The sequence below is a fragment of the Dufourea novaeangliae genome, unplaced genomic scaffold (genome assembly GCF_001272555.1).
Source record: "Dufourea novaeangliae isolate 0120121106 unplaced genomic scaffold, ASM127255v1 scaffold208, whole genome shotgun sequence".
NCBI lineage: Eukaryota > Metazoa > Arthropoda > Insecta > Hymenoptera > Halictidae > Dufourea > Dufourea novaeangliae.
The window spans coordinates 1,738,402-1,755,091 of record NW_015374114.1 but is presented as its reverse complement, the minus strand read 5'-3'; the positions used below and the strand labels follow the sequence as shown (position 1 = coordinate 1,755,091).

At 46.5% G+C, this 16,690-nt stretch overlaps 1 protein-coding gene across 3 annotated transcripts in view; it reads left to right on the top strand.

Moving 5' to 3' along the window:
• Positions 1-16,690, top strand: part of LOC107190959 (potassium voltage-gated channel protein Shal) — a 109,187-nt gene that overhangs the window by 78,289 nt on the left and 14,208 nt on the right. For 2 of the 3 annotated variants that reach the window (XM_015579876.1, XM_015579874.1), the window contains exon 4: positions 3,144-3,296. In XM_015579876.1, coding sequence (XP_015435362.1) covers positions 3,144-3,296 — 153 coding nt within the window. Of the gene's footprint in view, positions 1-3,143; positions 3,297-16,541; positions 16,593-16,690 lie in introns of all 3 variants that reach the window. The other variant, XM_015579875.1, reaches the window with a different exon arrangement.

The following is a 16,690-nucleotide window of genomic DNA, read 5'->3' as shown; positions in this document are numbered from 1 at the left end:
GATTCGTTCTACGAGGAACCACCACAGTGGTAGGAATGTCGTCTGAATACTAAGCGCCGAGGAGCCTTCGAGTACTCATCGATGATTCAGTGTATATAAGAACGAAGAAATATCTTGAAAATTGAGGCAAATCCAGGAGAATCATCTTCGTCTGGGTTAGGTTCCGGGGTCCGTGGCCCCATTCGTCGATCCAAGGGAGAACATTTTCACAATTACGCCTGCCAGCTAGGACGGGTATCGACGAGGTCCTCGAAACAGAGATAATAATGGAGTAGGCGAGAGAAGGCTGTTCTTTGTCGCGCGGATATATCTCAGCCTGTTCCGCTTGCTCGTTTTATTTCCACGCTCGGCTACCCTTCTACCGAGGAGACCGACAAAGACGGGCTTAATCCGTGAAATCCAGGAAATCCGTCCCCGAAGACGACGACCTGGCGAGCGCAGGCTCACCGCAGATTCACCGAGAGATTCTGTTCCGTTTCTCATTTTTTTCCTCGTTCCGGCTCACTGCCACTGAACGAATACTTTTCACCGGCTAAGATAAACAAGCCTTCGCGTGAAATAATCCGAATTTTCCGGGTCGCCTGCGACCTGGATTATACCGAGCCCCGTGAAATTTAAATATTTCCTCGGGTCGACGAGTCGAGCAGGGAGTCGGCGAACAGACTGTTTCCGGCGTCTGCACCTTGCTGGTTCCATCGGTGATCGAGGAATCGTGATTTCAATATTCGCTGGATTTCTCTCGATACTTTTCACGGGTTGGGAGATGCGAATATTCTTATTGAACGGGAGGCAAATTGAATTGTGGCGGTTGTAATGGAAGGTGTGAAAAGGAAAGAAAAGAAGAGGAGAGGAAAGGAAGGGAAAGGAAAGGAAAGGAAAAGGAAGGTAAAAGGAAGGTACGAGGATGGGAAAAGGATGATAAAAGGAAGGAAAAGGAAGGGAGAGGAAAGGGATGTGTCAGCGTTTCGTCCCTGGTCTGATACTAGACTCATCGGTAAGGCTAACCTAGCAGATCCTGCCGTAGAAGCGGGGATATTCGTTGCTCGGTTGAGGACAGTATAGAAAATTGCGATCGCTGGTGAATGTTTTCACGATTCGAGGAACGACGTCGCGTAGTTTGGTATGGGAGTACGCCACGGGAAAAGCTCCTTGAGATGTGGGATATCGAGTGATCTGGGCGAGCTACTTTCAGCTGCGTAGGAATATTCGATTTCGTAGAATGGAGCAGGCCAGCTCTGCCGGAAAACCGCTAGTAAAAGGTTTCGAAGTGTTCTAAAGCGAGGCTGGTTCGGTTTTGAGTATCCGTAAGGTAGATTTCGTCTTGTCTTTGGACTCCGAGAAGTAAGAGTGCCCTTTAGCTGGAATAGGATTCGGATTAGTGCTACCACTTCACCCCGGATTAGCGCTAACGATTATGTTCATTACTGTTTAATGCCTCTTACCTCTGAACATTCTTACTATTTTTCTTCTCTGAATACGTTGGACTAATTCGAAGCTAACCTACCTTATCACCTACCACCTATTAAGTCCGTTTGTTGTCCCTTTGCACTCGATTGTCCCCACTGAAGGATTAGCAGATTCCAAGTGCAAAGGGTTAACTCTTTAATCTCGAAAAAACAGAAGTAATTTTCATAAGAATATTTTCTCGTTCACTTGATACAACACTATTTCATTTCGTAAATATATTTCGAACACTATCAACGAAGAACGCAGATCCTTATGTTACAATAGTCTAGTGTCACGCTTCAAACTTTTTGTCTAACTTGGTATACATGTATATCTACTTTGTACATTATGGATTTCTTTCTTAAAGGGAGAAGGAAAATGTTTCCAGCAAATCGACACCGCGAAAGGTATCTAGTGTTTCGTTTGTTTTCCACTGGAATGGACGTAGAGAGCTACTAATATCAGGTGAGATCGTACGACGAAGTTGGGCGCGCAGTTAGTTCTGTTATGATTACGCGGTCGCGCGAAATATCCAATCCTGATGGAAACGCACGGGACAAGACAACAACTGGCCTCGATGAAAATGCGTGCACCCCCCCCTCCCCCGTTGGCTATGTAATTCGAGCGGCGGAACAACTTCCACTATGGTTCGCCGGGAATACTCTCGGCGGGCGAAACTTTGTCCGGTGCAACTCCGGGACTTGATGGGAATACGGGGTCTCTGCGCGGTTCCCGCTCGTTCGAAAGCGAATTCGTCTCCGAGCACGCTCCCAGAACAATTTTCCACGGTCCCATAGAACGTTTCGAACTCGTTCCGTTTTATAACCAACGGTAAATGCCATATTTTTCGCCGAAATTGCCTTGGATTCGCAACGAACGAACCGTGGATCCTTGGAAACGATCCCTCTGGTCCCCTCTAATGGATTCCTATTGGTTTGGAAAATTATTTACGACTCGATGCGATAAATAAAATTGACACGACAGAAAATTTCATATTACGGAAAGTGTACCTTTGCCCGAGATCTTCTGACAAAGCACGGAATCGATCAACCGTGGCAGGTGACGCGCGCAATCTATCGAAGGGTGTCGATAACTCTGATTAAGTGGAAAGATTCTTTAATTAAATTTGAGCTTGTTTATCGGTACCTCCCGTTGTGGTGAATTCTCCGTAATGGACGGGAGCATGGTGTACAATTTTAGAAGTAAAAAATTTCTAAGACACACGTCGACTTGAATAAGGATTCGTGAATTCGAGCCAGGGGCTTGTTCGACGATATTGAGCGCGCGGTCGCCATCAAATCCTCGTTGAAAAACGCGACGGTATCTCTGTACTTTATTGGCAATCGGATAGGGGCAGTTTCAGGGTTGGATTCTCGAATAAGTAGCGCCGAAACTTGAGACGTTAACGTGGAAAGTTACGAATTTATCGGTCGAGCTTCTATATGGAATCGACAACTTTTATCGGGGTGCCGTCGATCCGCCCGAATAAATCAATTTAATTTTCAAATTATTGGGGTCAGATCCCCGGTGTGCTCTTGTTTTTACGAACGAAACCTGACTTTTCGATACTAGGGCTTCGATGTTATGGGACGGCGTCATGCGCTATCTGGGACGCGATGGTAGCCGTTACATATAATTTTCAAACACCCAGTATGTACCCTCGGTACCTAAATTCCGTTGTGTGTTTTCTGTTTCAGGATCGCGAGTTCGTGGAGATGGAGGTGCCGTACAACGGTGCCCCGAAGAGGCCGGGCTCGCCGTCGCCGTTGACCTCGCCCGCGCACAGCACTGCCTCGAGGGGCGGCCTGCTGCACGCCTGCTGCGGCCGGTGCTACCCCCAACGTTACCAGGTACGCGGTCGCCGTATACTCGCCTCGACGACCTCTATAAGCGAGGGCGCGCCCTCGTCTTCCTCCCACTCTCATCAATCGCAGCCGCCGAGCGGCCAACCGGCCCAGTCCCATTATCAGGTGGTCGTTGACCCGACCACCGTGCCGAACGTCGCGTTCAACGTGCCCGGCGACAACGAACGTCTACGTCGCCAGGGCACCAGCTCCTCCAGCCCCTACAACGAGACAAGGGTGTGAGCCGGGCTCGGGCCAGGGATCAATCGCACAAGAACGTTCATCGTTCCCGTTGATCGCCGGGAACGATCCGTTTCGATCGACGAACGTGATTCACGTCGATCCATGGTACCGTTCACCACGATGTCACGGAGATGCTCGTCTCCTAATGAACGGTATCCCATCCCGGCTGCGAGTGTAGATTTGGCGATCGAGATTGATTCGTTGTTTCGACGACGGAAATGCCCGTCGATGGTGTAGCTTGTTTTCCGAGCGAAAGAGACTTATATAAGGGAGCCCTTAAGTGTTTTTTTAGTTAGGTGAAATAATTGTCGAGGGATAGATTTCGATCTGGTTCTGGTCCGGTCGAGTTTCTTTTCCGAGAAAGGATGATTTTTATCCAATGGAAGCTTCGAAATTCTAATCCCAGAATGCTAGTTTCTAGTCTTGGGTCTAAATCGAGTTCACGTTGCTCGAGATATCAGGGAATCTCAAAGATTCTCCAACTATTTATTCGTTTATCGCTCTTGGAGCTGTCGGTCGTTACGCGATTGGCTCTGATTTCGCGTCGTTAATAGAGATTTACTGTTGTCGATGGGGTGGTCGTACGATCTATCGGTTCTTGTCGACGAACGAAATACGATGACTGTGTTCTCCGATTTGTGGAGGAAACTGGCTGTTCTCCAGTTCTTGAATCATGATCTTGATCCTGTATGGTACGATTTTGGTTTCGGAGGCGGCTTGGAGGCTAATTTCCGGGATTCGATTAAACCGCGAATAGCTCAACCGGTATTCAGATACACTCTCGTCCACAGGTGGTGGGACATTTATCGAATGTTGTACAAACCGGATGAAACATTATCGAATTATAAATAATATTGCCCAAAACTTCATCCAGGGAATCTAAGCTCGATAGACAATCCTTGTAAAGTAGGTGCATACAAAACTGCCAATAGCCCGGTGACTCACATTTCCTGTGTACCATGGTAGAGATATATCAAAAATGTCTAAAACAGGTATTGAAAGTTACCAAAAACAATTTCAAAAAAATGAAGGACCTCTTATGTTAGGCCTTATATTGCACAAATGCGTTTACAAAAACTAACATTACGTGTATATACATATATTAAATTCTGCTCCGTCCGTTATATTTACCTAATATCTTTGCCTAAAGATGTTAACCTAACGTAGAGTTTGACTAACATTTACACGGATCAGTGGCTCAAGAATTATAAAAAAAAAAAAGACATCAACATTTACCGAAAATAATTCACATATGAAATGAATGTGAATTACTTTGGTATAAAATTGTTTACGATAGAAAAAACATTTTTCTCTCATTTACTCAATGGCAGTTTCACGTGTGTACACGAGCTCGAGACATAATCTATCTCAGATATCTCACCGGGTTTCACGGCGAAAGTGGTTGTCCCAGCACTCGCGGAACAAGGGTGCGCGCGTGCTCGTCGAACAATGCTGGGGGGCCGGAGGTAACATAACTCCGGAAACGAAATATCGCGGTTGTTGGCGATATCGAATCCCGGTTGTTAAGCACGACCCCGCGGAGGCTCGCGGCCTCCAACGGGGTCGACTCTCTCTCAAGCACACTGCCACAGGCGAGGGTTCGAAATTCGAATCGGCACTATCTCTCTCTCTTCTCTTCTCTCTGGTGTCGGTGATATTCCCGTCATTTTATCTCTGTGGATCGTTCGGTATGCTCGATAAGAGCTAGATAAATCCGGCCGTCCGGGAATGGGAAGTTGTAAAAATTTCTGCGATGTCTTCCTTCCATCCCGAGAGAAAAGGAAGACTGACGGCTCGCGATATTTCGAGCTGGGAGGTGAACACCGTGTACGTAAAAGCGTGATCGTGTGTGCTCTGTGGAACAGGATTTTCGAAGGTAAAAAATCGTGTTCTTCCTCGATCCGTCCGAGAGACCGATTTCTAGTTTCTCGTTTCAAGGAAACGACACATCGACTCGCGGATGAGCCACGGGATTCACTTCTACATTTCTATGGGACTTTGCGTCGCGTGTATCTGGAGAACGGATATTGTGGAGAGGGCAGAAGAACTGCGCAGGTTGATCACTTTCAGAGTTTTCTGTATTTCGAGACTCGTCGAAGGCGATTTTCTATGTTAATTACTTAACGTTCCAGTGTTGCACCGGTGTAACTCTCCTTTTCGAAATGCAGTTAATATTTAAATTTTTTCTGCAAGGATCTATAGTTTTACCGATGTGAAGTAGATCTTTACGTTTTTTGTTCAGAAATTCAGACATTTCCTGCATAAATAAATTTAAAAAAGTAGGTCTGTTTAATATCGATGATACTAAACTTCATTTATTTAGAGATCAAGAAAATTGATAGATTGATTATATTTATGGATTCCATAATCTCCTGGACTTCCGAATTCCAGAAAATTTTTCAACATACATTACTATGTAAACTTTGATCTAACAAAAGCAAATACACATTTGCAACAGGAGAAGGCATCTGTTAGTATAGATAGTAGAAAAGTGAATAGTAGAACTTTCGGATAATGGAGGCTCTACTATAAAATCTCTGTTAAACCAGACTTGTTTTCAGACTGCGTGACAGTAAAGACGCATTGAATGTTAGGTTCATCCCGTGTCTTGTCTTACAAGCATAACAAAACAACACGAGTATCCACGGTAGCGTGTTGCTCGAGCATCAAGTTAGGACGGAAGGATTCGTCCTGTTGGAATTCCTCCAAAATCCATCCGAAGGGTTGGAGAACGCTCTGACGAAATTTTATTCCGGTTGATCCACGTTGATCAGCCCTACCACGAATCGATGCTGCCGCTTCGCCTCCATCCAGTTCTTACTTCAGATTTTCTGTTGATGGTCGACACAGACCGAGGAATCGTCTAATTTCCACGGTTTTTCTTCGTAACAAATTTCTGTGATAATCCCGTCTTCGAGAAGAAATTTCGTTCCTTGTCATACAATACATCCGATATACACTTCCTCGGTGTTGTTAGGTGCACTGATAATTTATACAACTCTGTATTTCCGTCTGAATAAGTTCAATATCCATGAACTACCTTAACAATAGTCATTATTTGACTCGTCGGAAGATCAAAAATCAATCTCATCGAAATCACAGTGGATCACTTACATGGTATATCGAATGTATCTTGGATCACGCCTGTTCCAGACAGTTAAGTCTCTTTCCCGAATCTTCTTGAAAGATCATTCCACGATTCGAAACACTGAACCGATACGCGTCCCGCCAACGAATCAATTAATCGTTGGCTCTTGGTCTCGATCGAGCCGAGACTAGGGTCTTATCGTAGACTAGCTCTAGATACTGTCGTTGTCGCCCGAGGACCGGGATTCTAATTGAAATAATCTAGCCTTAACCCCGCAAACAGTCCTCGTGGCGAATTCTAAATCGATGTTGTGTAGTGACTCTGCTAGAATCACGCTGGAATCCGCTCAGCCCGGGCGTGCTCCGCCGCGCGGCACTTTATTTATCGGCGATCGAGATAATCGAACCCTGGTGTATATCGAAGTGAAATTCGACGGTGGCACGCCGGGTTCGGCAGCGTCCGCGTCTCTAATCGTCCACCCCCTGTAAGTACGTATCCCGTGAGTTTTCCAGCGATTGATCTGTCCGTATCACGGATCGATCGAAACGTGGCTCGTGATCGTTCTCTAAATCGAACTCGGTTTCTCTGCGTTGTTCTTTTGGCAAGATAGTGTACGGATTGCGAATGGTGTTTGCTGCAAGCTCCTCTATTTCCATCCTTCTTATTTACACAATCCGTGTAGGTTGATTGTCTATATATCAGAGGTATCTACGTGTGAATTCTCATGCTTAGAGAAGTTCCTGTATTTTGTGAATCTCGGTTCTTCCCACTTTAGCTTCATTAAACTTTGATCCCTCTGCAACCTTGTCTTTGTTATTTTGTGACTCTGACTTTGTGGTTGCTGTATTGAATGTATATATGCGTCATGAAAACATTCCAATGACTTGTTTTCCGTTCTGTTGGTCTTCCCTTTTTCATTTGGAAAAATTAAGGTATCGTGTGCATGGTGACCGATAGCTTGGTGAAAAGTTGGAAATTATAGGATGTTCCTGGACGTGTTGAAACGGTGCAAAGGTTTCCAGTGTCGAGAATCCGATGCGTATCGACTGCGCCTGGTTCCGAGCGGCGTATATATCGACTCGTAAATCAACTTCCACGTAGCTAGGGGCGACGTTAACGAGGGAAAATGAGAAGTGATAAATGGTCCGGTCGGCTGACAGATCGAGGACGAGGCCCCATCGAAACCCCATTAAGTGTCGTTCCTCTCCTATCTCTTCGCCTCCCCCCGAACGCCATTTTTCAGTGGTCCACATCGTCCTCCGCAACCCCTTACACACGCCCGTCCGTCGCCACGTGTTAATCGTCGATTAACTTGAAAATTCTTCGTTGACCCTTCATCACCGTTCCTCGTTCCCTTCAACAAGATTTCCGTAAATTGTCCTTCTAGATTAATCGCCCCGAAATTGAAACCGTTCGTCTGGAACGTTAATCAGTCCCTGTTTCGACTTTCGACAGTCATTAGCGTAATTATTACACGCTTTGTTTGAAACATGATATATTTTAAAAGCCTCAGTAAACCTAGTATAGCGTCACTATCCCGAGCATAGTGTGTAGTAAGTACTTCTTAGAGAGCTTACTGCTTTGTCATCATATTCAGCGATCCTGAATCCCTTTCACGTCCAACGGATAACAGAAAGAGACAGATAATATCTGTTATTAACGCTTCTAACTGGTTCTCATCCGTAATTATTTCTCTGCTTCCACATCTCCCGAAGATCATCTATCACCACTGTTCTGCTCCCTTAAAGATGTCACGAATCTTCTATAATTCATTGAAATTTAATCAACTCTGTTCACGTTTCCCCTAGTTTCGTCTATTCTAATCAGGCTCTTCTGGCAAAAACTCTTCAACAGCCGCCTTCGCCTTACACTTTAAAACCAGTTCCTGCCCGTTAAATCGTCCATCATCTTCACGCGAACGTGAAACGATTCCAGTACCCGCGAAACGTTTCGCTTTTTATGTGTGAACGGAATCCAAGAATTTTCAGCTCGTTTTCTCGGGCGTACAGAGTTCACCACGGATAATGACTTTAATTGGCTCGTGTGCCACGGATGATTAACGAACGTAATCGGTGTGTGTCTGGAACGACGCGCGTTCACACGATCTTTACGACGCGATCAGTCGCTGGAACGAGCCGCTGGGCTGGCCGTAACGTAAACCGTTCCGTGACGCGACGTCAGGGTGGCAAATGTGTTTCTTGCCAGCTTTAAATCAATGATAAGATTCATACGTACCGACGGGACAACGAGCCGGGGCCTCGACGTGCGCCGTCACAGTTCGCGACGAATGTGTTCCTGTCGGGGCCCACGTATGTACGTCTAGGTCCTGGTATGGAAGGTCCTCGTTCACTGTCTGCCACCCGAATCTATTCGAACTTGCCGAAATGTACGAGACAGCCGGCACTCTATCCACCGAGAAGCGTTCTCTCCGCCACGAAGAGGATTTCACTGGCGAATTCAATCGAAGATATTGCGCCCTTTCTTTCGTGTTTCACTCGTCGTTCTTCCGGTGACCTGTCGAACTTTGGATATTCTTGAATCTATAAATTGATAATCGGTTTCTGGTTGGTAATTCAGACTTGAACTGCCTTTCATGAATCGAATCGTTTGGATGATTTAAAAGGGGGAGAGAATGTAGGAACGTGAATGGAGAGGATTCTTATATCAGGTCCATAATTAACTCTCTTGGGGTAACATGAAAGTAGAACGCGAATGAATTATAGATGCTTCTGTAGGTGGAAACCTTAACCGCCAGGGCCGGAAAATTCCGTGTTTTCGATCTTGAGAGCCATCTTCAAATGTCACTGAATGTTCATCGATGTTCTCGATCAGAATCGTTCCAATGCGTTTATCATCGGAAACCGCGTCATGACCACGATCTCGAGCCACGTAACTTCGTCCTGTCGATCATATCGAGGATTCGTGAATAGTCGGTTCGTCTTCCACCGGCGAATCTATCGTCCCCCTGATGCCCCTAGATCGAGCCCTGTGTCGCTCGTCGCAGCCCTACCCTACACGTCTTCCATTTTTAGATTAAAAACTCGTAAAGCCGCGCGGCATCGAGTCCCGAAGCCCGAGCTCGTGCCCCCCACCCTTCCCCGTATCCGACTTCCTCTCGTCCGATCGCACAAATTAATCAACGGCCTCTCGTGCTACGCGGCGCCAACCCTTCCACTTTCTCCGAATTCCATCGAGTTAGCTCTACGAGAGACGTCGAAGCGCGTTTCGCGGCGAGAAAAAGGACAGGAGGGAAATTTCGTGGCGGAACGAAATGATGGGCGTCGATGTTGAAGTGCGAACGAGAGGGAAAAGGAAAAGGAGAAATCGGGGGTAATGGATCGCTGGCGCACGTACCCTCATGAGTAGACTGCGGATTTTTATGCAAAATAGCATGTTTTAAAATAATTGTTGAAGACAACAGCAAAGGTAGGAATTTCGTTACACAGAGCCCCATAAATGCATAAAATTCGCAGTCTACTCATGAGCAAACTCGGTTTCCTGTATTTTCATCGTACAGACTAAATTGTCCACATACTTGTGAGCGGTAGTGTAATCTACCGATCGATTCTTTCCCAGCATTTCCATCCAGCTTGCTCTTTTTCTTTCTCGTTCGCCATCGCGACATTCGTTGCGCTGTCGGGATTCCATCGAGATCCACGTGGAGGAATCGTTCAGGTTTCAAGCGATGAAATCGAATCGAATCGATGATCGTGGAACAGAACAGGCCCAGGTTTTCCGTGGATCTCATGTCCCTTGCGCCTGTCCAAGTTCCATCGAGTGTCGCAAAATACAGCGAACTTGTCGTCGGTCGATCCTCGAAGGAAATCGATCGTCCATCGATCGAGTCGCGGCCATTTTTCACGGTCAGTCTTGTCGAGGCCGAGTTTTCAGATGTTCGGGACCTGGTCCCGTAGGTTCTCAACGACGCCGATGACACGGCGCGAGATTTCCGGCCCGAAAAGTAGCTTTAAGGAATAACACCACTCTCCCGTAGATAGTCCGAACGAGACAGGGGAACCGCAATGAACCCCACGTGTATTGTTTAGGGGATAACGCGCGCGACAGCCGCGGATGGCTCGTCGAACGAACTGTACATAAACGGCCAAGTGTCGATTGTTCGATCGGTCGTGGATCGATCTTTGCTTCCGTTGTCGATCGAGAACGATTGTCTCTATCTGTTCAGTGTATTCTGGCCGGCTTGCGTCGAACTCTGCTGATTTCTTTCTTCTTGATTCGCGAACGAACGATCGATGGTAATCAAGAAACAGTTCAAATTGGCAGAGATGATTTATATAGATCGAACTTTTCTGGCGTTCTGTGGGAAGAGAGCGTCAGGTTTCTATTCCATGGGGGAAGAGAGAGTGTTATGCAAGAACGTAACGATGTGCATTGTTAAAGATTCGTGATCGATACATTGAACGTGAAACTAGTAGCTGGCTTTGCGTATTAAGCTATACGAATGATTATCTAATCTGTTTATTCTAGGCAATTACATATCGACACTATCAGCACTCTCATACTATTATACACAGATTTCCGCTGAACGAATCAAAATGCTAGGTATGTTTAGGTCATTCAGTCGTGTCGCTATGCCGTTTTTAACATAGCATTTACGCTGTACGTCTGTGTAACATTTTCTGCTTCCGATAGGAGATCGTGCTTGCAAAGTCAGATCATTCATTTCCCACATTCATTGAAAATCATTGAAAGTACCTATCGAACTATACGAAAATTTCATGCGAAGGTTTACTAATATTCAACTCAAAGATTCGAAAGATTTCTCAAGATTCTTCCAATGCGATTCGATTTAAGGAATTAAGTATTTTCAGATGTTCGGGGTGCAATAATCGCGACATCGAAACATTCGTAGAATGGCTACTGCCCGTGTCCATTTTAATCGGAATTTACGCCCGCTTCCGTCTAAATATTCCGACCTAACGGGAATTTACCGCGCGATAAAGCAACGATATCCCCAGCAATCGATCCGTATTAGCGACATAAATTCGCGTCGGTCCGCGAAGGATCGCGTTTTACGAAATTCACGCGAGATTTACGGCTTTTATTTTGTCCGTTGACGCAAGCCAGCTCGGAATATAGATCTCGACATATCGAACCGAAGGGGGTTCGTTCCACGGTGTTCGAACACGAACGGAACCCTCGACGGCGATTAAGGGTTGTCGGTGGAAATTCATTCGACAACGTTTCGGGGCCACTTCGTTTTCGCAATCGTATCTTATCGTTGGAAGGCGAACTTCGCGACGCGGCCTATCGAAACACTTCCAGTTTCTTGAAATCGATCCACGATGATCTTCACGAAGCCCTTAATCGCGCCAAATAAAACGCCCAAGCTACGAAAGATACGCGTGTTTCTCACACATTCCATGCGATCTGTCTCTGCGTGTCCCGTATTCACCGACGCTAACCTCCCCCATCCGTTAGTGCGCGCGAACAAATCGAAACGGTGTCTGAAGGAAATAAAGAAATTGAGATTTTTTAATCAAGCGCGTCCTTCCCCCCCTGAATTTCATACTCTCGTGTTCAACCACGCTATGTCGTCGTTCCTACTCTTGAAATTGGATCGAGATCCAATAACAGAACTGCCCTGAAATCGAGAAAGCAAAACCGGAAACTGCGATTGGCGGGAGCGGTCTTTGGCGGATGAAATCTGAGACCAGAGAAAGCGACACGGGATTAAATTAATATGAAAACTGCTTTAACAGCTTAAGAACTGTCCGATGTACACGGTGGTGTCACTTACCACTAATTAGTGGCGAGCGATCGTAGTCGTCCATAGTATCGAAAGGGTTAAGAGACACGGTACATTAACTTCTACTGTTTCTCTAGCCTTGAATACAAGACTATAGCCGTGCAATGCATACCGAGGGACAGACGTTAGTTACACCGTTTTCCCATAGAATACGCCAAGAGAAAACGATCGATATAAGCGTTCAGTCGCGTCGGTTCGAAGCACAGTTTCTCCGATCGCTTCCGAATGTTGCTACCCACGATTAAAATGAACAATCTTCCAATCGAATATTCGTCGTGATACTATACTTTTGCATTTAATCACAATCGCAAGTAACACACCTCTATTGGTCATACTATCGCTGGTCTAGTGATCAAGTTGAATCGGCAATGATTCGGGTCTCCGTGCAGGTGCCTGTCAGTCCGACCGCGCTCGAGATCCCTCACACCGCAACGCTGCAGACGTTCGACGATTCCCGTGTCACCTGCCCGGAAGAGGCGTGCTAGCACGGTCTTCAGCTCCCGTGGGCTAGGCAGAGGATCGTGTTGGCTATTCCTTCCGGCGCGGTGAGGACACAGAAACCACGTGGTCTTCTGTCGTGGTTAAGACCGCAGCACGTTGGATATTCATACGGGTGTACAGTCATCCTAGCACTCAAGCTTATCGACTAGAAAATTGTACGGCAACGTGTCACCTTGACCTTAGGGACATCATCTAGCAGGTATATATTCTCTGTACGTGCACATTTGTTCTATATACGTGTGTAGAGCAGGGCAGGGGTGGCTTAATGTGTACGCCTGTGTATACACGTGTCGTGCACTCGTTTGTCGTCGAGGTGCGATCGCTTTCGGTGCTCTAGACTTTAGAGCTTCGTTGCGAAGCTTTCGAGTCGAAGATTTCTGACGTCGCCTGACTAATCAGTCAGTGAATGGTACGCCTCGATTGTTCGATGCTCACCTGTCTGGCCAACTGTTTGACCTGGATCCACTTTTAGCGAATTTGTACGGGAATGCCCAGAGGCGATGATTGTACAAAGTGTTATGGGATTAACCGGTGAAAGGATTATGACTCTCGAGAGGCGTGTTGCATCTAACAGCGTGCAGCCTATTTCGTTGTACGCCAGTTCGGATCAGCGAAACTTTTTATTCCGGTTAACCATCTGATCGTGAAGCGAGCCTAGGATATTAATCGTGATAGAAATTCGCAAACTAATTTCAGAATTATCAATTACACATAAAGGTGTGTATCCATTTGTTGCGTATCATCGTTGCGAATCATCCTATCGTATCACTATGTATAATACATTTTCATACGCAACGATGGAATGCTTGCCCGTCCACATTGATACACAACGGTGATACGTTACGGGGATACGCAACAAGTGGTTACGCACCTTATAGTGGAAAGATTGAATACCTTGTAGGTTCCTGGTAAACGGAATATAAGGAAAATTCCTGGAGAAAATACGGTTCCCAGTATGTTACTAATATTCTACGTTTTATAAGGTCAAACGGTTACCTGGCAGCGTGTGAACAGAGTATTGGCTGACCCAGACGCCACATTTTCGAGAACTTGAACGAATATCGACGATGTTTCGACTGGTAATTAGTGTAGGACTGTGAAGTAGTATCGAGTCTTCGTGATCAGACGAGAAAGTGGTCTCTTCTGGAGAGCTGTTACTCAGTTCAGTCATCGAAATTGAAACGTATCCGAAGCTCGTGGGTCGGTGGATCTGGCGAGAAGTTGAAAAATTACTTCATCTGGATCGTAAGTGTTCGCCGAAAGACAGTCGAACGTTTCGGAAGTTTACGAGAACTTCCGAATCCCCGGTATGCGTAGAACCTCGCTCGAGAATGTTTCTCCCTTGCCGTCTGAGTTTTTCGAGTTTGCTCGAGGTAGCAGTCGAGTCCCGGCAAATTTTTCCGTCGAGTAAAGAACTCTGAGTGCTCGAGAGTTCCTCCTGGGCTTTAACGACTTTCCGCGAAAATCTTGAGAAAAACCGTTCCCGAGAGAACGCCGCGACGTTTAGAGCGCAGCGGATCCGCTGGAAAACTTTTTTTATCGCCTTGGAGAAGCGGATCCCTCTGTCGCGCGATCGACACACGCGTAACACGGGCGAATTTTTGTGCTCGAAGACTCGGTTATAAATCTTCGTTTTGGCCGTGTTTCCGTCGGCGTAGAAATGGCGAGACCACGCGCGCTTCGTAGGATCTGTGCAAACGGGATTGTTGATTCTCTGGCACGACTTCGTGCTGGCTACGAAGACGGTTAAACGTAGTCTTTGTGTTTGTAAGAGGATCGCGATGGTTCACGAAAGATCGGGATGGTGTAACGTGTAAAGTGTAACAGAACGGAAATAGGTTTTGACGAATCGATGACTGAACCGGTACGACTTTCAGACTGGTCTTCGACGAAGCGGAATTTGTTTTTCCTTACTTTAACGCTAGAACTACCGACGATAAACGCATATCTATTTCGATCGGTCGAATAAACACGATGAACATTTGAGAATTCACAAATTTATAAATCAATCGATGTCTTTACTTTCATGTCGAAGTAAAAGTTTTGAGCCAAAGATCCGAGGCAATTTATTGTTGTAACATTTTCGTCATCGTTATACGAGTGTACTGACAAGTCATTTCGACTTGTTCGGTGGTTGTAGCGTTCAGGAATGACTGAGTGGTATTTATAATTCACACTAGAACCACCGACAATAAACGTATATCAGATTTTTTTTTTCAATTTTTCCACCACGAAACCATCGAATATTCGAGAAACAGCCGTTGATTCATTCCGATTGGATATTCGATTAGCTTTTCATAACGAACGAAGCACAGTTACCATCCCCGCTTCGTTTACTTACGTTCAATTTCCGAAACAGGCGGAAGTACAGAGGAGATCGATACCGCTTCCGCTATGTCGTCGCGCCGCAGTCACCGACGGTGGGAGGGCGCGAATTTCAGAGTAGCAGAGATGAAAGAGGGGTGCGGCAATTAAATTATCGGAGGCTGACTCGCTCAGTTTTGCTTAAAGAGCTGCCACTGCAAGGCCTCGATAAATCTCAGAGGCCGACCGGTCTGTTAACTCGCTGATGCGAACAATTGGAACCGCTTAAAGTCGAATAAACGTCCCCCCGGTCGACGTGTTTCCGTACGCGATGGACCGGCTGTTCCAGATGCGTTTCCCGGCAACTTTCGCCCCTGCTGCCCCCTCGTAAAAGTTCCTATTCGTGGGAAATTCATTTTATATCCCCCACCCCTGTTTCGGAATTTCGACGTTCTCGGCGAAATTAGTAGAATTTCGCAGCGCGTTTGGATATGTCTTATCATTTCGTGCGACTTTTATCGATCGAGCAGACGTTTCTCAACGTCCGAGAATCAATCCACAGTATATTGTAACGATATACTTTGTTACTTCGTTACGGAATTAGTGAACGTTTCTAGAAGACGATCCAGTTAAAATGAAACGTCAGTCCCGTCTTCTTGTCGAGCGATCCGGGCCGCAGTTAATTGGCGCGACCAGAGATGTCTCTACATTTCGTGGCACACTTTGTTGTTTGTGCCAGGGATCAGAGAAATCGTATCGTCTCGCATAAACCCCCGTTGTTGCACTCGTTTCTCGATAATTGCGGCGTCTTCCGAGAACGGGCACAGGCTGTTTTGCAGCTGCCGCCGCAGTGGTGTAGGTATTCGAGTCTATATCCGGGTCACGGAATCTTCTACGCTGATCCATCGAAATCGAGGCAGCCAGGCAATCGCTGGATCCTCGTGTATCGTTCATTTCGGTCACGTCATTAAGGTAAACGTCGACGATCCGCTCTGGGAATTACGAGCCTCGAGACAACACTGTGGTGAGCACGCGTGTTCACGAGCAGTTCGTAGGTAATGATCGTTCGGTTCGATCCGATATCCGATGTTGGACGAAGTAACTTGAGGGGTCTCGTGAGTCGTGGCTCCCCCCGCCCCCCCCCCCGCCTCTCGAACCTCCTCTATATCGGCTCGTTATCGGTTTCGTTTTGTGGCTCGACGGGAAAGAAACACGAGAAGGAAGCGTGTCACCGAGCCGCGGACGCGATCACGTCACGTCGAACTAATTGCCCACCCTCACCCCTCCCCGATCTACCCATAGTCCGCATTATAATATAACACGAGTTGCTTTCATGAATAATGCATAGCCGAAGGAACATCGGGAGCCTGTAGTGGAGCATCCACTTCAGATCAGCCAGGCAAGAGAAAATTGAATCTTAAGTGTCTGTCTGAAAAGCTCCGTCAATTTCACTTTGCCGTCGGCCCAGTAACGAGCACCATCTTTTTTCGACACACC